We start from the raw sequence: 22,983 nt of genomic DNA, 5'->3' as shown, positions 1-22,983 counted from the left end.
CACAAAGCCAGAACATGAAGTAGGATCAAAACCCAGTGGCATTGTCCTTGGCTTCTCAGCAGCCCTCATTGTCCGCCATATTCAGAGAGTCCGTTTTTATCCCATGCTTTTTCAGTCGCAGTCCAGCTGGCCTTGGTGAGCTCACAATAGATCAGCCCCACTGTCTCCGTGGGTGGGTGCACCCCTCGTGGTCCTGACTTCTTTGCTCATAGCCTATGAGCAAAGGCTATTACAAAATTTTGGAGGGAGTGTGATTCATAGGTGTCATGGCTGTAGGACTGTTAGTTGACTTTTTCCTTTGTAATCTTTCATTTCAGCTTCTAATATCACGAAAGCTAGCCCTCAGAGAGAGAGTTTCCAAGTCAGTTTACTCTCAGGGAACTGTGGGTTCTGTGTCTGAAGTGTAGGATAAGTTCATGAATGTGGGTTTACCTTCCACTTCTCAGGGACAATCAAGGCAACAGTAACAGTTTGCATTGTTTGGGAGTCTTTTAGACAACCCTGACCAAGAACTTAATAAATTGTCTTTTCATGTCTGATTTTGGGGATTTTGTTAGATGGTCTTTGGCTCTTGGAGAGAGCATCATTAGCCCAGATGTGACAATTTCATTTAAACTATATATGCATATTTATACATAGACTTAAATGTATTGTTTTTAGAAGATAGATAGCTAATAATATGGTTCCTTATGACTTTTTCAAAATCCTTACTGCTATTTTATTCTCCTCTCTCCTTCTTTTGTATTTTTTGGCACAGGAAATTCTTAATAACTTTTCGGCAAGAAGCAAGGAGTGAAATGATATTTTGTAGTACTTTTGAGCATTTTTTTTTAAATTTGAAATTAAGGCTATAGTGAGATTGTGTTAATTACTTCTAACATCACTGGAAAATGTTATAAAAGAAAAAGCTAGTTGATTAGAGTCAAAGATCAAATGTGATAACCAAGAGTTTCTCTTTGTACCCAAAAATCTAAATAAAGTCCTTTAGCTAAAGGACTGACATTGCTAAAGTTCAAATATAAAGCTCTGTTGTCTACTGTCTGCTCAAATTTTTGCTAGCCCATGTCTGAAAGCCTCACCATTTAATTATATTGAAGAATTAGAAAAAAAGTAGTTCTTTAAGATGAAGAATGAAATTTTGAAACAAATTTAGTATTTTGAAACAAATAACTGCCAAGTAAGAGAAAGTATTTTCTGAGTATTTTATCTGACATTGGAGAGTATGAAAATTCTAATATCAGACCCTCCAACCTTCTAGTACTGAGGTGGTCCTGTGAATCTCAAGTGAATGTCACAGACCACTACAGAATCATGAAAAAACAAAATTGATCACAGGACTTCTCTTCATACCTGCAGTTCACAAGCAGGGTTTCCTGCCATTTACAGCTGACAAAATGGTAAGGATAAGATGTGATTCATCAAGAAATTCCTAGGGAACCCTGGAAACAAGAGGAAACCAAGACAGAGAAATCAGAAAATTTGAATCCTCTTGCATTTCTCTGATAGAAAAATAAAATCACAAAATATAACCTAATCAGTCAGCATGAGCTAATATCTAGTAGTCAGACAATATAAAATGCAGATCAGAATGTAGACCAAATGAAACTTTTGTTCATAATTGATTATAATTTATGATGGTGCAAATCCATTTGCAGAATAGTTTGTCAGGCCAGGCGATGGTGGCGCACGCCTTTAATCCCAGCACTTGGGTGGCAGAGGCAGGCGGATCTCTGTGAGTTCGAGACCAGCCTGGTCTACAGAGCTAGTTCCAGGACAGGCTCCAAAGCCACAGAGAAACCCTGTCTCGAAAAAAAAAAAATAGTTTGTCAGTTTCTTATAAAAGTGAATTATGCAATAAAATGGCCCAAATTCAGTACACAGATGTGTTAACACAAATCTAAGAAAATCTGTATCAATAAAATCTTGATCATGAGCATGGATGTTTATAGCTGGTTTCTTTCCAAAACTGGCCAATATATGCTATGCCCATAGAATGTTGTTTAGTAATAAAAAGAAACCATTCAGTCACCAAAAAACAAGGAACAGTTTGAATTAGTCAAAGAAGCCAATATTAGAAAGTGGCACATGATTTGACTCCAACTAAAGAACACTGTGAAACAAGTACATCTACAGAGAACTCAAAGCCACCGCGTGCTAGGCGATTGCGAGAGGGGAAACAAAGTTTTGTGGGTGAGGAAAAGGAATTTTTGGAAGCTGAAAATACTATGGAGCTTCTGTAATAGTTGATTATGGCATTATTCATTTATTATTATCTATAAAATTTAAAATTGCAAATTTTCATTAAAAGTAATATGTAATATTAACTCTTTTGTATACACTATTGCAGTATGACAAAGACAAGGAAACTGCATAAGAGCTCTGTAAGCCTCACTTTGTTAATAGTTTTTAAATTCAATTAGTATGGAAAATATTTCATGCTACTAAGAATAATAACATTCATAAAGAAAATTCTAAGATCCTTAAATGAGAAAAATCCAATGAAATAGAAAGAAAAAGGAAAAACTCACTAATCACAAATAAGAAGAAAATATGGTCTTGGGAACATTTTCTGTGTTGATTTATGTCTGCTTTCCAGTTTCTTTCAAAGTTTTAGAATATAGTATGAAAAGAACATTTGCAAAATTCTAAGGATCAAAACAAATATTAAAATAATAACATTTTTCTAAGATCTCTTTCCTGATTAAAGCTGCAAAAGAGAAAAGGTCAAATTGATTGAAACATTTTGGCTCTTGGTATATCTTCATTGGTAAGAACCAAGTTACAGGCTACTTTTATTATTGGTTTGCTGAGTTCACTGCAGGTGGGTCAAGTTTTCCTGAAGCTTTTGTATTTGCTCTGTAGATATCATTTACTTATAGACTGATTAGAATTGCTTCTATCAACTTTGAAAAAAGAAATCAGAAACTCTCATTGAAGAATTACTTACCCATTGAGTTTTATGTTGAACACAGGACAGTATCTCATTGCAGAGTATGACCTTGCTTTTGAGTTAGGAGTGAATTAATCATAAAGCTTGATTATGACATAGTTGAATTGATATAAGACTCGAGGTCATTTGAGAGATACCAAAGCTTTGAAGATCTCTCAGAGGAGGGCAGCTTAATTTGGCATTGGGAACAGAAGATCTACCAAACATGAAATACTTGTGATACTGATGGAGCTGAAGTGGCAGGAACAGCTGACAATCTTTATCCTGGAGCTAAATCAGACACAGACAAGGCTGAAGCACTATTTGACTCCACAAACCCTCGGGACAAATTTTTCCTGGTTATTATGGCAATAGCAATGGCTTTTGTCGGGAAACTGAGTGTTATACAAACTTGGACTTGAAAGAGAATGGAGCAGGGCTTCCCACTGAGTTACCCCAATGGGAGTGTTGTTTATTAAATTTATTCTTTTCCAGCAGTGTCTTCTCTGTATTCAAGGCTGTTTTAGAATTATTGGCAACACTTGCTTTTTGAGATTTTAATGCAATTACAACATTCCTCCCTTCCATTTCCTCCCTCCAAACACTCTCATGTGAATCTAGCCCTTGAGAATTCATGGCCTCTCTATTCACTAATTGCTATCGCATGCACAGATGTATATCTACAAACATACATACTCCCAACATAATCTTTTAATCTCTATAATGTTGCTTTCATTCATGTTTTCAGGACTGTCCATTTGGTACTGGATTACCAGTTGGTGTGTTCTTTCTGTGGAGGACCACTCTTCTGCTTCCAGACTCTTACAGAATGTAGCAGAATGTATATCTCCATTTTCTTGTTAGGACACAGTTAAGTTCTACAAAGCTTTCTTTCTTTTTTTTTGTTTATTTTATTTTTTTTAGTTGTTGCAAAAAAAAATTCCTCCTCCTCCCCATTTCCCATTCCCCCCCTCCTCGCACACATCGCCCCTCCCCCCACTTACTAACCATGAAGAATCTCAAATAGGGTGACTGTGTATCAAGAGAACAGCAAAAGAAAGCTTTATCTATCAAAGCTTTATCTATCAAAGCTTTCTTTTGCTGTTCTCTTGATACACAGTCACCCTATTTGAGATTCTTCATGGTTAGTTTTTTTTAAATTATTCTGTTAAACTTGTTGTTTGCAATAACTACTTATCCTCATTTATCATTCACCAGTGAGTAAAAGATTTTCTCACTATACTATCTCCTGTTTTCCTTTAGGCCTCCTCTCCTCTCCTTGTTCACTACTTCTCATTCCTTTATGAATAGAAAACTTTATGAAAGATAAGATGAATGGGTAATTTAAGATTTGCATATGAGCCAGCGGGGGGGGGGGGTGCAGAAGTAGAGGCCATCTGTGTGAAAGAACTTTATCAGATGACTCAGTACCACTGCAGGTATTCCTCTCAATCCATTGCGTCATCGCCCAGCCCCACCACTTATTCCGTGACTGTCAGAATAAAAGCTGACGAGAAACGTTCCAAGTGCACACACAGTACTCATTTTTTAAAGCATAAAACTTGTGCTGCCACTCGAAGATACAAAACTAGATCATTTCATTTCTTTCACGGAACCATCTGGACAGGTTGTACTTTTTATTGTTGATTTAACAGATTTTAAACATAGGAAATGCAAAGTTTGTGGTATTTACTCAGTTGTTAAAAATCGAGGGAAAATTAAGTCTATATTGATACTATGCCTAATTGATAATATAATTCGTTTAAAGTCTTTTAAAATTGCTTGTCACAAAATATTTTTAGACATTCTTTGATGCTTAAAGATCTTTAAAATAAATTTGGGTATTATAGATACCTGGAAAGTACAGAATGCAATTGCTATAAAGGATCATGAAATGGTGTTGACAGTTTCTGACTGAAATACACATTTTAGGGGAAAACACAGTCAGTGAGTGAATCTATGTGCTATGGTTCAAGGCAATTTATGAAAAACTGAGGGTAGGAAAGAGGACTTTTGATGTCAGCCCTTTAACTATGAGACCATGTTAATTAGGAGGTGACAGCTTGGGGTCGGGCTACTGCTTACTGGTGGGTTAACTACCTTCAGTTTGAATGCAAACCAATTCTTAGACATGTGGCTCAACCCACAAAATACAATTCACCTGAATACACAAATTAATAAGGTAAGTGTTGACTATTATAGTTCTTTTTAGAAGTGGACATTTCTTTCTTCAGTAAGCCTGGAGACAATTCTGAAAACAAGCAGATGGCTGATTTCTGTTCTGGTAATAGGAATGATATTTTCAAATTGTTATGTCTATGTGCCTCTGATTTTTCAAAGAGTTGAAATTGCAGGGACTGAGATTTTTTTCCCTCTGGTAAGGATAACCATGACTAATAGTATTTTGTGGGTTCATAGCACATATAAGCCATTACCTGAATAACAACAAACAAATGGCAAGGTGGCACTTATGTCTCACTTCTACTGTGCCGTTTAGAGCTATATTGAAATGACTATTATCTTGGGTGGGTTGTCTTAGAGATATTCAGAGAATAAATGCCAGGAAGAATACCATTGGTTATTAAACTGAGGAAACAAAGTATTAACTATAAATTTCTCTAGGATCTTTGCATTTTTGAAGTATGTTCTTGGAAATTTATAGTGGCATTTTAATTGTATTTTAATAAATTAAAAACTGCCTGAAGATCTGAGAGTAAACAGTCCCACTGCTCAGCCTAGTAGACCAGGTTACAGTTCCACTGCTCAGCCTCATAGACCAGGTTATGGTAACACACACCTTTAATCCCAGTAGCCACAATGACACACGCATTTAATCCCAGCAGTGCTGCCTTTAATCCCCACCCTAGCGAGTTATATAAAAAGGGGGGATTGAGCTCTCAGACACTCAGTCTCATTCTGAGAGTCCTGGAGGAAAAATCGCCATTTCAGGCTGAAGTTAAGGTAAAAGCCAGTGGCTGCCTGTTTTGCTTTCCAGATCATCAGGTTGAACCCCAATTTAACCCTGAGTTTTTGCAATCCTGCTTCAGAAACTGTTAATGGCAAATGTCTTCCCTGATTGAACAGTTGTGTTACCATGCCATTTACCTTGACCCATTGAGTTACCTTCCAGCCCATAGTTTAAAATTTGATCAGGGGGTGAATTAGGACCATTCTGCTGAGGCTTGTCAATTTGGAGTAAATCACTCCTTAAGAAGGTCCATTATTTTTGAGAGTAAGTGGGAAAAGTAAAATCAAGATCCATGACTTCAAAGGGTTTTTCTATAACCTCGGCATTCCCTTTTTCAGACATAAATTTTATAATATCTTAACTTTATTTCCCTTTAAATATGTTTATAAAACATTTGAAATGCTTTCATCCAATGACATATATTCAGGAACAAAGACAGATTTGTGTTAGATTCCAGATAGTACCTTTATAAAGTGGCAGCCCATCTTTATTATTTAATACAGACAAAATTGAACTCTCTGCTGATATATGGTTACATTTTAAGATTTCTTAGACTTTTCATTTGCTTCATCAATGTTTACAAAATTGAAGATTATTTTCCATTCATTATAGAATCTTATATATATCATGTGTTTATCTAGCTATAGATGTATCTCCCACACTAGCATAGTGTTTCAATTATACGCTCCACCATCTTGACTAGTTTTGTCTGTTTATTATAAAGTTAAATGATTTATGCTTTTAGTAGGTGTAGAAAATACTTAAACACTGAATATATATGTATAATTTTTGCATTTTTATTCAAGATAGATTCTTTTATCATACATCATATCCTGATTATAATTTCTCCTCCCTCCACTAATATTAAGCATGTTTTCACCCAGGTAACAGGTAAGGTGAAGGCATTTAACTGGTATATATATATTCTAAATGTGAAAGCATTTAAAAACTTAAAAATCTCTTTTATCCCAAGAATACCACTTTGAGATGGGGACTTTTAAACCTGAGGATTGTGAAGTCTTTGCTGAGTTCCGTGGAATTCTAATAGATAAACGTTTCACCAAATATTGGGATGATGTTGAAACATTCCTGGCGAGACCAGATGATCTCGTCATTGCTACTTATCCTAAATCTGGTAAGTGTCCTTGCTATGACAGAATGTTGCTTTGACACATAGAAATTATAAAACTACATCATTATTAAATCATCAGTATTAAAGTGTTTACCTGACTCAAAATCATTTCATATTAAGGACAGTTGTAGTAATTTTGGTGTCAAAATATTAATAAATTTCACATTATCAACTTTATTTCACAATCTCAATCTTCAAAAACACAATTTCAGTTAGGTCACTGATAAGTGGAACTTGTTGATCATGTAATTATCTTATTCAATACAGATGAGTCAATTTGAGATATATGTTGCATAATGAATATTTAAAACTACTGAGATTTTATTATTGCTATGTATTTAGACTACAAGCCCTTTCAAATGTGAACAAAAACTCGTTCAGGCAATCACTGATTTTCATTGCATATACTCACAAATTTTAATTTCACTGTATATTCACAAATTACAATTCTTTTTTTATGAGATTAACTTTACTACTATACATAGTTCCAGAGTCTTAAAATTATAAACTTTAAAATTCAAAAAAACACAAATCATGTGTTCTCTGTCTTTGTATTAACATTTGATGCTTAAAAAATGAATCACTTATCTGCTTATGACCATATGATTTTATAATTCCAATATTTAAGAGAAATGAGAGTTATGAGTTTGAGATGACCAGTACACACTGACCAGTTATTTATTTATCATGACAGTATAGATCCCTATTAGTTGAAGTTATTTTGGGTAGTGTAAATTTAAATATTCAAGCATATATTGTTTGGGGGATGGAGAGAAAGCTCAGCAGTTAAGAGCACTGGCTATTCTTCCAGAAGACCCAGGTTCAAATCCCAGCACCCACATGGCAGCTCACAACTGTCTATAACTCCAGTTCCAGGGAAAATGATACCTTCACACCAATGCACACAAATTAAAGTTAAATAAATTATTTAAAGAATTAAAAACTGAGGGCTGGAGAGATGGCTCAGAGGTTAAGAGCACAGACTGCCTGTGCTCTCCCAGAGGTCCTAAGTTCAATTCCCAGTACCTACATGCTGGTTCACAACCATCTGTAATGAGATCTGGTGCCCTCTTCTGTCATGCAGGTGTACTTGCAGGCAGAATACTGTATACATAATAAATAAATCTTTTAAAAAAGAGTGTATTGTTTGATTGGATATCAAACTTTATTAAAATAATACTGTTATCAGCCTTACAGGGTCATTGGAGATTCAAGTGTGTTTAATTTTTACAGGTACCACGTGGGTTAGTGAAATTGTGTACATGATCTATAAGGAAGGTGATGTAGAAAAATGCAAGGAAGATGCAATTTTTAATAGAGTACCTTACCTGGAATGCAGAAATGAAGAGTTAATAAATGGTAATTTTTAAATTAATTTTTTAGATGTATGCATAAATTTTAAGCTATATGATAGATATATGACATAGATTTAATAATATTGCAATAAAAACAAGAGACCTTTTAGCATCATATACAATTAATATTCTGTCACTTCTATAGGTGGTAATCATATAGAATGGCCTGTGCCTGAAATAGTGAAATTCTCACTATTATATGTGTTCAGAAGAGTCTTATAATATGCCAGCATTTATTTCTTAGTTCCCTGACTTGGAAAATATTTTAAATACTAGGAAACTATTCAGTAAATTTCAAGGAAAGTCAAAACTGTATTCGTGAACATTTGCTTACCAACATGTGAAAATATATTATTATTTGGGGGGGGAGAGGAAGTTTTTTGAGACAATTTTTTTTTTTGTAGCTTTGGATCCTGTTTTGGAACTAACTCTTGCAGACCAGACTGACCTCAAAGTCACAGAGATCCATTTACCTCTGCCCCTCAAGTGCTGGGATTAAAGGCGTGTGCCACCATTGACCAACTAGTGAACGATTATTTACTTCAATTGATGAAACTATTTAATCTTGCTCTGCAATTTATTTAGTTAATAGTTTTCTTCACAGTGAAATTGTATTATCTAGAATCTTAAGTAACCTCCTTTAAAAACACTGTTTAAATTTACATGAACATTTTTTAAATTGCCTGTTTTCTCACCTCAGGAGTAAAACAATTAAAGGAGAAGAAATCTCCTAGAATAATAAAAACCCACCTGCCACCCCAGCTTCTTCCAGTATCATTTTGGGAGAAGAATTGCAAGGTAACCAGAATTAGATTTTCTTACACTTTATTTGCTCTGATATCACCTAAGAGGCATGTTAAACATATTGTGTTATAATTTTCATTTCACATACAGATTTTTCAACAAATATGAATTATTTTTAGCATAACCGACGTCCAATTACACCTACTTTTATTTCCTTAAGATGATTCTGTAAAGTAGTTAGATTCTAAACCTTGGTTTGTTCCTGTGTAGAAGAAGGGTCATAGCGTCATCTTCCTAATAGAGATAAATGAAATTATCCTTGAAATTGCAAGGCTAGTGCCTAACTCACTGTAAGCCCTGGATGAATGTCAGGGAGCTACTTTTATATCCTTGTGGACTGGATATCTCCTCTTCACAAAACAGTGTGTGACATTGTGAGACATTCAAATGAGTCAGAATAGGATATCTAGACAAGTGTCCTGCAATAATCATTTACCAGTGAATGAAAGAGACCCTTATCTTCATCTCACTTCCTAATAATATGCTACACGCTGGCTAAATTATAAAGGAAAGAGATTTATTTGGTTGGCAGTTCTGATCCAGGGTCAAGAGGCTGAACTTGGTGATTATCTTCTTGTTGACAAAGTTTCAAGGTAACATGTGAGTCAGGGGATGCACACACATTTATGTCTCTAGTCACTAACTCTTTTCTTTAAAGCCATTAGCCCTCAAAAGTTTGCTACTATGATGACTTTTCCTAACCTAATCCTGAGATGTCTCATCACAATTTTCTATAAGAGTATTGATCAAGGCACTTTTCTCCTTGCAAGAAGAGTGGTAGGATTTTACCGCTCCTTTGAATTTACAGTCAGATTTTATTCCATACTTTCTTATACCCTTTTCTTATATGAGGTCATCAAAGAAATAAAGATAATTGAATGGATTTGTTTTTTAAATATTTTCAGGTTTATTTGTTGATCCGTCAGAGGAGAAATAGTGGAGAATATTTTGGAAAAGTGTGTTTGGAGTGATGGATCAGAAAGATTAAGTGATGGAGTAAAGGAAGTGATTTTTTTTTTGATTTTTAAAAGAACAAGATGGTGGCTGAGGGAAGTGTCTAAGGACAATGAATTTGAAGTTGTGGTGTGTGTTGGAGGGAGGTGTATAGATTGTAGACCTGGTGGAAACTGCCTGCTTTGTCCCATTTCTTTAGTGGCCAAAGTATCTGAGGACAGTGATGAGGCCTCTGCCAGATGAAGTTTTATAGTTTTAATGCTAGAAACAGCCCCTAACACACCTGATTTGCTAACCCCCTGATGTTATAACTGTGCATAACAAGAATGGAGAGCCAGTGAGTGAAGGCAGAGAGGGCATTTCCCTCTCATCACATCCCTCAGGAGCAGCAGTGGTCACTTTTATTACCAAACAGTGGAGAGGAGGATCTCGAGGAGGGCCCAGATGAAGAAAATACAGAACTTTGAGATACGGATTAAAATACAAATTTGTAAACATGGTTACTTTTTCTAATCGCAAGTAATGAAGCTACAGGGCATATTGTCTTTTTATTTGTCTTAGGATCCAAATTGTAATACAGTTTAAAGAGCAGAAAACTGTACTTTCGACGGAGAGATCTGTCAACTTGTTTATTTGGATTGATTTACTTTCATTACTACTATATATTGAATCAATTTAAGTTTCATTATTTTATTCATTAAAATTAGGAAAACAAGCTAGTTGACTCAAATTTTCATTTTTTACGGAAACTGTCATACAAATAAAAAGCAAGAGGAAACCTTGAAAAATGTCAGAGATGATGCTGTGACCTCAGACTATTGAATACATTTCTTAACAGAATAGGACTAAAGGCTAGCCAGGACACAGAAAACGGTGCCTTAACTTAAAATATTATGGTATGTTTTTTTTCCATAGAGTGTTTTTGTTTTAATTTTTTTAAACAAAGAATTGATATTATGTTAGTTGCAGACAGGGATCTCTAGAACTTGAGGACAACTTGGTTGATAATCCAGGCAGTGATTTCACACCTTATTTCATCCCCTAGATGATCTATATTTGCCGGAATGCCAAGGATGTGGCGGTTTCTTATTATTACTTTTTCCTAATGATAACGAGTTATCCAAATCCTGAATCCTTTTTGGAATTTGTGGAGAAATTTATGCAAGGACAAGGTAAGAGCACCTCGTCTCCTTTGGATTACTTCCTAATAAAGTAGGACAAAACAAATGCTGTTCTATAAGGAGGAAAAATAATTGAGCTAAAATAAACAGAGGTAATATAAGTATATAAAAGCAGAACTGTAATATAATATAAACAGAGATAAAATGTAATATAGTATAAATGAATATATACATATGTGCAACAGATTAATATAAGTAAACAGAAACAGAACTTATATAAATAAAATAGAATAGAAATATAAGATGATATAAATATATAGACAGGAATATAATATAAATTTAAATACAATATACAGATATATGTAAACAGAGGTAGAATATCTGGTTTCTAAGAAATATAATATCACACAAATTCTAGAGGAACTGATGCTTAGAGTGGTAGGAGGTTTCTCTGTCTGGGAGGAGGAAGGAAACTCAGAGACTCTAGGAATTTCGTTATAATGCCAAGAAGTAAAGGCACTGACACAATTCTTAGGGTTGAGGTGATAGTTAACCCTTTATAAGTCTGACAGTTAGCATGTTCTGTCTCTAACATATAGTTTTATTTCTTCCAAATGTTTTAAAACTTGTAATATGGTTGAACAAAAAGGGGTAAGGGTAAAAAAGTCTGCTCATTCCTTCCCAAGTAAAATGCCAAGGCATTAGGTGAGAATCAATGCCAGTATTTACAAATAAATATTCTGAATACCTATAAAACTCTTATTTCACCAGGTATGTAGTCAGAACATTTTCAGTTGATTTTCCTGAACGATGAAGAGTTACTGGAGTAGATGTTATGGGAACTTTGCCATTCCATTACAGCTCTGACTAAAACAACTGAGTATTTATATGTAAAGATGAAGGGGCAAAGAAGGGTTTACATGTCATTAAACAAGCCATAAAAATTGTATATGAATAATTGAAAAAATGTTTATAATCATATGAGATAATATTGCTCATTGGAACATGTGGTTTGCAGAAAAATATACTCTAAAACACTGTCAGTAAAATATATACCTCAAGATTGTCAAGACTCTATAAAATACAGAAAAAATAATTGATACACCTTAAAGGGAGGTAAATTAGATTACTATTAACATCATTGTGTACCTTCTTATAAGAAACTTTGATTTTGGCAGCAAAGCACAGAAAATGGGTCAATGAGTCAATTCCAAGTCTAGTGGTGACTCACACTTTAACAATTGAAATTACCGCTCTTGTAATAATTACTATATTATCTCTCTCTCTCTCTCTCTCTCTCTCTCTCTCTCTCTCTCTCTCTCTTTCTATCTCTTTCCATCCATCTCCCCCTCTCTCTGTGAATGTGTGTCTCACAGAAAGAGAGGTGTATATACACAGACCCATAGAACCACATATACAAGTACACACACACACACACACTAGTTTAACACATATTCTGATTGCTCTAAATTAAGTTGGTTTCTTATTTTTTCTCAGCATCATAATATATATCATCATACTAAAATTGAAAACATGTTTCTATATATGAAATTATACAATAATTTTTGTATCCTTACTGAGCAGAACTTTTCTTAATAAGTTTAACTTAACTATTAGCTCTCATTTCTTGAGCATTTTATCTCTTATTAACAATTTGAATATGTCTATCAAGCTGCGAAATGGTAGTGTAGTACCTGCATTTGTTTCTTCTTATTTCAGTTTTGTATGGTTCCTGGTATGATCATGTGAAATCTTGGTGGGAAAAGAGTAAGAATCCATCTATACTATTTATGTTCTATGAAGACATGATAGAGGTAAGACATAAAAGGCAAATGAACATTCTAGTAGGTTTTAAGATGCTCTTAACATCTGACAAGCCTATGGATGCAATATTATTATTGGAAATGTAATAGCAACCACTTGCAGAAGTATAAAAGGAAAAACATGATACTCTAGTTTGATTAAGTTTAGTGAACAAATAAATTTTAAATCCAGGTGTCAAAATTTTCTAATGATAATATTTTCAAAAAGAACCTTGAATTCATAAAATTAAGAAACAAAATAACAGCATACATGAATGGATAATCACCAAACTTGATATTTTACTGGACACTGTAGTCTGAGGATTTATACCTTCATATATGAAATTCATTGTGCATATACTGTGTATGAGATTATAATAACTAGTCATATTTGCTTACAACTGTGATTACAGCAATTATAGAACTGAGACCGGCAGCCATGAGTTCAGGACATGTTTGAGCCGAATATCAAGACTCGCCTCAAGAAGAATAAACATAATTTAAAAAATAACCAGAGATATATGTCAGCAGATAAAGTCATTGCTCTACAAGTTTGAGGACTAGAGTTCAGATCCCTGGTACTTACGTAAAACCAGGTCAGCATGGAAGTCTGACCCTATTCCTAGAGCTATGGAAAAAGAGGATTCCAGAGTCACACTTGCAGGGTGAACTAACAGAATCAGTGATCTCTAGGTTGAGTGGCATATGCTGTCAGTAAAATAAAGTGAAGAGTGATAGAAGAAGCTATATGATCACACATTTCTGGCCTTCACACACTCAAGTGCAAGCGCATGTATGCTCATACACATGCAAACTTGGATACACAAAACCCACACTCTTGCATTATCTATTAAAGAATAAATAAAATTGAAAATATTAGAATGAACTACAATTAACATTTATAAATCATTTCATTTAGGCCTAACAATTTTTGAAATGTCTCTTGCATCTATTTCTAGATGCAGAAGAATTGTTTAGAATAGTTTGTTTTCCTCATTATTAATTTAATTCCAAAGTGACCAGATACAAAATAATATTCTCTTTCATTCTTAAGAAATTAAGACCTATTCACCAATTTTGTCAATATGATTTTCAAATAACTTTGTTTCTCATAGGATATCAGAAGAGAAGTGATAAAATTGATAAAATTTTTGGGGAAAAATCCTTCAGAGGAGCTCATGGACAAAATCATTCAGCATACTTCATTCCAGGAGATGAAGAACAATCCATCCACCAATTATACAACAATGCCGGAGGACATGATGAGCACCAAAGTATCACCTTTCATGAGAAAGGGTGAGAAAGTCATGTGACTTTCCTTTGGAAGGCCTAAATTGCCATGACTTAGGCAAAAATCTAGTCAAGATTATTCACCCTGCATAATCAACATGTATTTTTTTTTAAACTCTTTCATCTTGAATATTCTTATTCTATTATGGATTGTTCAGAGGCATTAAACACTGTTATTATATATATGGTCATATTTACTAATAATTTCTGGTACTTGCTTATTCCCTTTCAGAAGTATATTATATTGAACATAATGGCCCACAACTTAGTCTCAGCATCAGCAAAAATATCATCTAGTATACCTAGTATATATCATTAACTAGGTCTGTGTATATTAGTGTATATCATATGCCATATACATATTATCTAGTTTATGATTTCTAAATAGAATTTACTATTATTTTGAGATAAAAACAAGTTCAGGAAAGTCAGTCATATTTTCTTGTACAAATGACAGAAAGTTTTGAAAACTAAATGACTAAGGTAGGAATTCAAACGTAATTCCATTTACTAATATCAAAACACAACAAAAGGAAATTTTATGTAATAAGGTCATTACCTGACACAATATAGTCAACTTATATGCCTGAAATTAGGGATTTTTATATAGTATCTATGTAGCAACGTCATGTAAATAATTGGACATAAAGGTATAAGTGTGGATTTGAAAGATTTATCAGCACAAAATAATCACACAGAAACTCTATTAATTAAATCACTGCTTGGCCCATTAGCTCTAGCTTTCTATTGGCTAACTCATATATTAATGTAACCCATTTCTATTAATCTGTGTATCACCACGTGACTGTGGCTTACTGGCTAATGTTCTGGTATCCATCTCTGGTGGGGCTACATGGCTTCTCTCCACTCCGTCCTTCTTTATCCCAGCATTTAGTTTAATTTTCCCTGCCCACCTCTATTCCCTGTGCAGGACCAAGACATTTTCTTTATTAACCAATGGTATTCACAGTATACAGAGAGGAATCCCACATCACATTATAGAAGGCTTGATACAAGAGAAAACATCAAAGAAGATAGCTCATTTGAAGTAGTTCAATTAAGAATAAATGAGTTAATAGGAATTTCAAAGAAAATGTTTCAAAACAATAAAGGCAAATTTGTCATTGTGAAATAAAACATAATAATTTTATTGAAAAAACTGACATTAGGAGAAAATTTCACATAATTTATGAAAGATATATAGGATAGACAAATCTCATGATTCTGGCTCAAAGAATTGACACTCCCGATTTCCTTCTGCTTCCTTACAGGAATTGTAGGAGACTGGAAGAACCACTTTACAGTAGCACTGAAGGAGAGGTTTGATGAGCACTATGAGCAACAGATGAAGGAATGCACCCTGAAGTTTAGAGATATGCTCTGAGTTGTTTCTTAATCTTATATCTGAAACTGGAACATTCTTCAATTTATCCTCCAGTTTATGCTGGTTTGTCTTTCCATAGAAGTAAAAATCTTTTGAAGGCTGATGGTTTAATTTCTTTCTCTCTCTATTTTAAACTTTCATATAGTTTAAATTCATATCATAGTTTGACAGAAAAAGCACATTTTTTCCTATATAGAAGATAAGGATTTAGGGGAAAGGGGAGGCAAAGAGGGGAGCAGAGAAAAATGTAGAGCTCAATAAAAATCAATAAAAAAGATATAGAATCTCCTCTTACAGTGTTCAAAGATTTTTAACAGAAATAATTTGATGTCTCTATATTTAAACATTCATATTACAATACAAGTATTTTCTCAGTGACACACAGATCAAAAATATGAAAGTGGTTTGAAGTTGGCAAGTAGGTAACTTTGTGATTGTGTTTGGAAGATAAATATATACAAAATTATATGAAGATATTAAAACAATTCTATGAATTATAATGTCACTTGAAGGTAATATCTAAAGATGCATAAATGATAGAAAATTAGTTAAAGTGAAAAAAGTATTTTCTTATGTTTTGAGCCTTAAGCCAATTCTAATTGAGTATTGAATCATAAATTGCCATCATTGTTGTGTAGAATCATGTACAATCTACACGTGTACACTGGAACTTGATGGTTGCCGCTTGACCAATTATTCTTTATCAGTAAGAAATAAAAAAGTCAGGAGTCAGATATTGGGGTAGGAAGCTGAAGGATCAGAGAAAGGGGTGAGCAGCCACCAGTCACCTCCTATGTCTTCTGTTCCTTTCTCCAAATGGATCAAGATCCTCTCTCAGCCCTGCCATACTACTTCCTGTCCCTATCTCTTTCCAGTCCTCCAAACCTCTATTGCTAATTTTGATTAGCCAGTGGCTAGCTCTGCCCTTTGACTCCAATCAAGCATTTTTTTGTCAGAATACAATCAAAATATCACAAGCATTTCTCCCTTTTTGTCTAAATAAAAAAGGAAAGATTTTTAACTAACGTAGTAGAACTATATATCATAAGTATAATAACTAAAAACAAATATATATGTAAGAGTTACATTAACAATGTTCAGTCTATTTTCATTTGACAAAATCAGAGAAAATACTCCACTTTCTATACTGCATTGGTGGGTTCAAAATCTTGCACTGAATTTGCTTTCTGTCCTAACTAGTATTACCAACCCAAAACTATCTTGTTAAGTCTCTCAACCTTATATGCTTTATGCCTCTTTTGTGAGTTTCTTTTCTGAATTTAGTAACAATGAAATCTATACCTAGTCTTTAATTCTATCAGAGATCTGAGAAGGATAATACTATTACCTGAGTAAACAGGAAGTGCAGAGGAAACAACTACCAAAACTAAGAAATGAAATAAACAACTGGCTGAATAGAGTGTTACCCAAGGAACCTCTGTAATGTTGTGGCATCCATTTTTTTTCTCTCTAAACTTAAAATATCTGGCGGACTTTTCTGTGATGCAGAAATTTTGAAGCACTGTCCCACCTTTTTTGGCAAAAAACAAGAGGAAGGCAAGGATAATCAAAATAAGCTTGTTTCTATATGATTCTCCAGGATCTCGACAGTGAAGAACTATGCCAATACTAATCAAGCATATTTGGCACTGATAGCTAATTTGTGTTCTAGAATATTTTGGCTTTTTAATATGTTTACATATAGTTTATTTTATTAGATAGTAAAAAGTCACTGCTGATGGAGGAAGGTCATTGACTAATAAAGAAACTGGCTTGGCCCATTTTATTGGTTAGAACATAGGTGGGTGGAGTAAACAGAATAGAATTCTGGGAGGAAGAGGAAGTGAGGTCAGACTCTGCTCTGCTCCCGGAGAGACTTGGCAGCTCTGCTCTCTGGAGCAGAGATGCCAGGCTCCGCTCTCCCAGGCAGCTCCGACCCAGGATGGACGGAGGCTAGACTCTTCCCGGTAAGCACACCTTGGGGTGCTTACACACATTACTAGAAATGGGCTAGTCCAGGTGCGAGAGTTAGCCGAGAATAGGCTAGATAGAAATGGGCCAAGTAGTGTTTAAATGAATACAGTTTGTGTGTTGTTATTTCAGGCATAAGCTAGCAGGAGGCTGGAGTGCTGGGGACGCAGCCCCGCTGCTCCTACTATTTCAACACACTGCGGTAATTGCTCTTAAATTTCTGGTGATTTGTTAATTCCTAAAGGATATTTGCATTTGATTTTAAGTGCCCCTCCCACTGCTGTCAATGCACGGATTCTCCATTTAGAATGCTCTTTTGATAGCTTTCTTTCTCCTTGGCTTCAGTTCAATAACAAAACACTATGGTAACAAGTTTGCACAGAACAAAAACCTTCTGGTTGATGAAGAGCCCTGTAAAGTAGCCATGGGAATGTTTAGTGTTTGACTAAATGCAAGAGTAACAAGCACTTTTTTTTAAACCACTGAAATTTCTTTCTTTTCTCATTCTCCTGGGTTGTTAGAAAATTTATCTTTTTTTTTAAACCAAGAACAACTTAGTCTTTTTCTCTAAAAATTGACACAGTTAATTATAAAAGAACCTTTGCAATTAAATGCAAATGTTGTTGAGAAGTTGTTTTCAAAGGACTTTAACAAGATGGCAAGGTCTTGTGCCCCATCAAAATCTACATATTTCAGACTGTTGCAAACACAAGTGTTTACATAGGGCAATTCTCTATTTCTCTTAGAAAGAAAGGCAAATTTTATTATTTGCAGTGCATGTATTTCATTTTATTGAATTCTGGGCAAATAATTAAATTCAGAATGATTAGATTTGACATAAATGTCAAGGAGAGGAGGCTGGGCAGTCTAGCATTTCTAGATTTTTCAATCTGAGTAGTTCTAAAGTAAGTAATTATGAATCAATTATTAGTGCATCAACTTTTATGAGTATGTAGCATAGAAACATCAATTATATTTGCTTATAATTTATTTAATTATTAAACTTCAATGTGGTGACTATAAGCTTTTATTTACCTAGCAAAACTAAAACTGTGTTTCCCTGATATAACTAAAAAGAAAAGGAGACTTAAATATATTATATCATTATTTTAAGTTTTCCATTGTGTGATGATGAATACTTGTTGCATGCTAAGCATTTGTTACCTATCAACTCATACATTTCTAGGAAAATAATGTATTGATTGTTATGAATTTGATATTTACTTTAATGCATAAAGTTCAAAATATAATCAGCTTCACTACTGCTTAACTCATCAGTAGGATGAAAAGTCCTAGTTAATAATTCATCATTAATGACTGTTACCAATGAACAAAACATATAAGATGTCAGGTCTCATAATTACATCCCTAGGGAAGTTATATTCAAGGGACAATTGAGGAAGGTAAACAGAGGAGTGGCCTTAGGGAAACCAACATCTTCCAATATTTTCTGAGATTACATGACTCAATTTCTTACTCCTATTAAGTTGTGTACTATCCAGGGGCATCATCCTTTTAACAAGATTTTGGCTCCGATTCTTCATCTGAGACAATTCATTTAAAGCTCTCAGTATTTAAAGGTAAGCCAAATTTGGCAACATTTCTTACAAGAATATGTTGACTGTGATTTTTTAAGGAGCAGTTATTACAAATATGGAATCTTAAATTTATACATAAAATTTCCTAAGATCCAAAGACTATAAATTATACTTTTGGCATCTGAGCATCTGGTTGGGTGATCTGTGATTGTCAGACACTGGTCAAACACAGATATTTCACAAGGTTCAAAGAACATTATCTAAACAGTATCTTACAATATTTAAATATTCACTCAGAAATAACTCTAGGTACAATCTTACCTTTTATATAATCGAGTAGACTATATGGCTATCAGAAGAACACAAATATTATTTAAAGAAATCACTAGTAAGATTATATTTTCTAAATTATCTCATATTCTTTTCAATATTATATTTAATAGCAAATGCATGAAGCTCATTATTAAGGAATACAGGGAGTAAAAACAACAGGGCTAACCTCTTTGAACTAGCATATTCTTCTCAGATAATTAATGAAAATTCTTACCACTTCACCTTTATTATTCCTTTGCCAGCACCTTGACGTAGCTTGGAGTTTCTCTTATTGCACCTTGTATTATTATTTATTGTTTAAAGGCTTATAGTACAACTTTAAAATAGCTAACACCGTAGGACATACAGTTGAACCAAATTCTGCCGCTTATTAAGAGAAAATTCTCAAGTAGAATTAATTAAGTTTCTCATTGTTATTTTCCTCTGTAGCCAAAATCTGACAGTTGTACTTAACACATTAGATTCTTATGTAAATTAAAGAATACAGTATATGTCAGTTAAAAAAGTTCTGATTGTGCATGTGTTAGTTCTATATGATCATTAAAAATAGAAAGTCCTTTATGAAAGGGACTGACCACACTATACCTGGTATTTTGTTAATGTTTTCAGTGTTTATTTTTTATTATTGAGAATTTCATATATGTAATAGATGGTGGAATAAGAACGTATCTATTCCATTTTTCACTTGCAGTCCCTCCTTTGCTCCCTCATCAAATCCTTCTTACAGCCTCATGTCTTTTATCTTTATTTACTTTTTAAAAACCACTAAGTCCACAAGTGCATGGCTGTGGGGCCATTCATTGGATCACGGTTATGCTACCAAGTATCCACATCTTCATAATTGGATTATTCCTCCTCGCTCAGCAACTATAATTTCTAATAGGTCCTGGTAAGGAGGAAGGCATGAGGATTATCTTCTCCTTTTATCCTGGAATTTTGGTTGGCTTAAATGACCTTGTGCAGATAGCCCCAGGTGCTGTTAGCTCAGGAGTTTGTTAGGCAGCCACGTCAGGGCCAGAAGACATTTAGCAGCATTCCTCCCAATCCTCTGGCTATTGCACTGTTCCCTCCTCTCTTCTGGAATGCTTCCTGAGTCTTGTGAGGGAGAGATTGCCCATTCAGATCTGAGAATTCACTCTATTATTCTTAGCACTTTAAACAACTATGCTTTTTTGTTGTTGTTGTTGTTTGTTCTGTTTTTTGTTTTGTTTTGTTTTTTTGAGATAGAGTTTCTCTGTGTAGCTTTGCTTTGGTACCTGTCCTGGAATTAGGCCAGGCTGGCTTTGCACTCACAGAGATTCTCCTGCCTCTGCCTCCCGAGTGCTGGTATTAAAGGGTGCGCCACCACTGCCCGGCTTAATCAGCTATGAATCTCTCCACTGACTTTTGACAGCAATTGAGAGCAGCCTCATTCTATGGGTGTAAACAAATAATTGGAAAGCACTTTGAAAACATGGAATCCATCTCCAAGATGGCAAAATGAGATTTTCTAAGAGTTTCCTTGGGTGAATGTCCTTACTGATGAGAGTCATAGTTAGTACCTAAGAAGGGGCACAGGATTCTCTATTTTATCTGTATCAAGAAATTTCGGATATTCAGTCCTAGTGATTGACTTTGATTCTTTCATTGTAAGCAGTTTAGTTTTAATTGTTTTACATTCTAAATATACAAATTTCACAAATTTAAAATATTAGGTTTATCTCATTAGCATAAGTATGCCAATCCCTTTTCTGAGAAAGGACAAACGCAGCCAGAACATTTCTGGGAGCCCATGTTTATTTAAGGAGCAAAATTACTTTCGTGAGGGGGGGTCTGTGATGATCTGTTGGATCATGAAACAAAACAAAAAACAGCTGAAGACTGTATATTAAGACCAGGTGGTGGTGATGCATGCCTTTAATTCCAGCACTCCTTAAACAGAGGTAGGTGGATCCCTCTGAGTTCGAGGTCAGTCCTCTGGTCTGGTCTACAGAGCTAGTTCGAGGACAGGCCCAAAGCTACAGTAAAACCCGGTATTGAAAAGCAAAAACAAACAAACAAACAAAAAGATTGTGATGAGAAAAAAAAACAGAACAATCTATTTGTTGGTAGAACAGCTGAACACAGAATTTTGGGTTCTAACTTCCACCCTATTGCCTCTAACAATAGCACAATCTTAACAGCAAGGCTCCTTTCTATTTATTTAATTCTAGTTTCCTAGTTTCCTGATGTGCCCCAAATTAAGCACTGAAAACAAAATATTTGAAGCTAGGATCCATTTATGAAAGAGAGCATATAGTTTTGTCTTTCTGGGCCTAAGTGAGATGACTAGGCATAATTTTTTTCCATTTGCATCTGCTTTCTGCAAATTTCATTTTTCTGTACTGATGACTAATATATCGTTGTGGAAATGTGCCACATTTTTTTCTCAGTCATTCATCTGTTGATGGAAACCTAGATTGGTTCAATTTCCTAGCAACAAACGTGGATGTGTGAATGCCTCTGAAGTATGCACTGAATAAATGCCCTTTGGAGTAGAGCTAGGTCATAGGACAGTTCTCTTTCCAGTTCTTTGGGAAACTTCCAATCTGGTTTCCAAAGCAACTGTACTTTTTTTTTTTTTCACCCTAAGGACATTGTAGCTGTCTTAGTTTGGATAAGTGTACTCTATTATTTTTTTTTTCACCTGGACAAAATCAACTAATGACTTTTTCACAACTGTCCCCTATTTTAATTGACAAATGACTATATTTCTTGGGCATAGAGCAAGATGTGAGTAACTGGGAAATAACAAAAGAAAATAACCACATTCTGTGACCTAGTCTGGTAGAACTAAGAATATGTGGGCACAGACAAATAAAAATCCTTAGTAATTGAGCAAATGTCACCTACAATGAAATATTTATCAATAGGAAAGCAACCAGGCTATGGTTTTTCAAAACACTATAGTGCTGGGGATCCAGCCTAAGCTCAGGTTCAGGTCCTGAGATGGGGAAAGGGTGTTGGCCCAAGGAAAATTTCTGACCACCAGGTGGATTGCAATCAAGTGGTTCCAAATAGCTCCAGCCATCTTTATTTATACTTTAACAGAAATTTTCTTACCAGCATTACATGAACAGCTTTATTATTGGCTCCTATGTTTGACTTTCAAGATACATCATGTTTTAAGAAATACATCATGTACTAGAGAGATGGCTCAGAGGTAAAAAGCACTGGCTGCTCTTCCAGTGGTCTTGAGTTCAATTCCCAGCAACCACATGGTGGCTCACCACCATCTGCAGTGAGATCTGGTGCCCTCATGTGGTTTGCAGGCCTACATGCAGGGAGAACATTGTAAACATAATAAATAAATAAATATTAAAAATTATCTTTTTAAAAAGAAATACATCAAAATCATTATAAAAGCCCACATTGTTTCCATTT

General features: G+C 34.6%; 1 protein-coding gene across 1 annotated transcript; it reads left to right on the top strand.

Moving 5' to 3' along the window:
• The first annotated feature begins 4,470 nt into the window (after nt 1–4,470).
• Nucleotides 4,471–15,840, top strand: LOC126506202 (sulfotransferase 1E1). Its single transcript, XM_050149574.1, has 8 exons — nt 4,471–4,556; nt 6,871–7,032; nt 8,263–8,388; nt 9,085–9,182; nt 11,188–11,314; nt 12,983–13,077; nt 14,181–14,361; nt 15,627–15,840. Exons 2-8 carry the CDS (start codon nt 6,885–6,887, stop codon nt 15,737–15,739), a joined length of 888 nt encoding a protein of 295 aa, XP_050005531.1. The 5' UTR covers nt 4,471–4,556; nt 6,871–6,884; the 3' UTR covers nt 15,740–15,840.
• The last annotated feature ends 7,143 nt before the right edge of the window (nt 15,841–22,983 follow it).

The sequence above is a fragment of the Alexandromys fortis genome, unplaced genomic scaffold (assembly GCF_014885135.2).
Source record: "Alexandromys fortis isolate MF-2015 unplaced genomic scaffold, M_Fortis_MF-2015_v1.1 scaffold_0, whole genome shotgun sequence".
In the NCBI taxonomy this organism is placed as follows: domain Eukaryota; kingdom Metazoa; phylum Chordata; class Mammalia; order Rodentia; family Cricetidae; genus Alexandromys; species Alexandromys fortis.
The sequence above is the reverse complement of the archived record's forward strand: the minus strand, read 5'-3'. Positions and strand labels throughout refer to the sequence as shown.

Coding starts and splice junctions, on each gene's coding strand:
- LOC126506202 (XM_050149574.1), top strand. CDS start 6,885: ATGGGGACTTTTAAACCTGAGGATTGTGAAGTCTTTGCTGAGTTCCGT. Junction 9,183..11,187: donor TTTGGGAGAAGAATTGCAAG/GTAACCAGAATT, acceptor TTCATCCCCTAG/ATGATCTATATTTGCCGGAA. Junction 13,078..14,180: donor TCTATGAAGACATGATAGAG/GTAAGACATAAA, acceptor TGTTTCTCATAG/GATATCAGAAGAGAAGTGAT.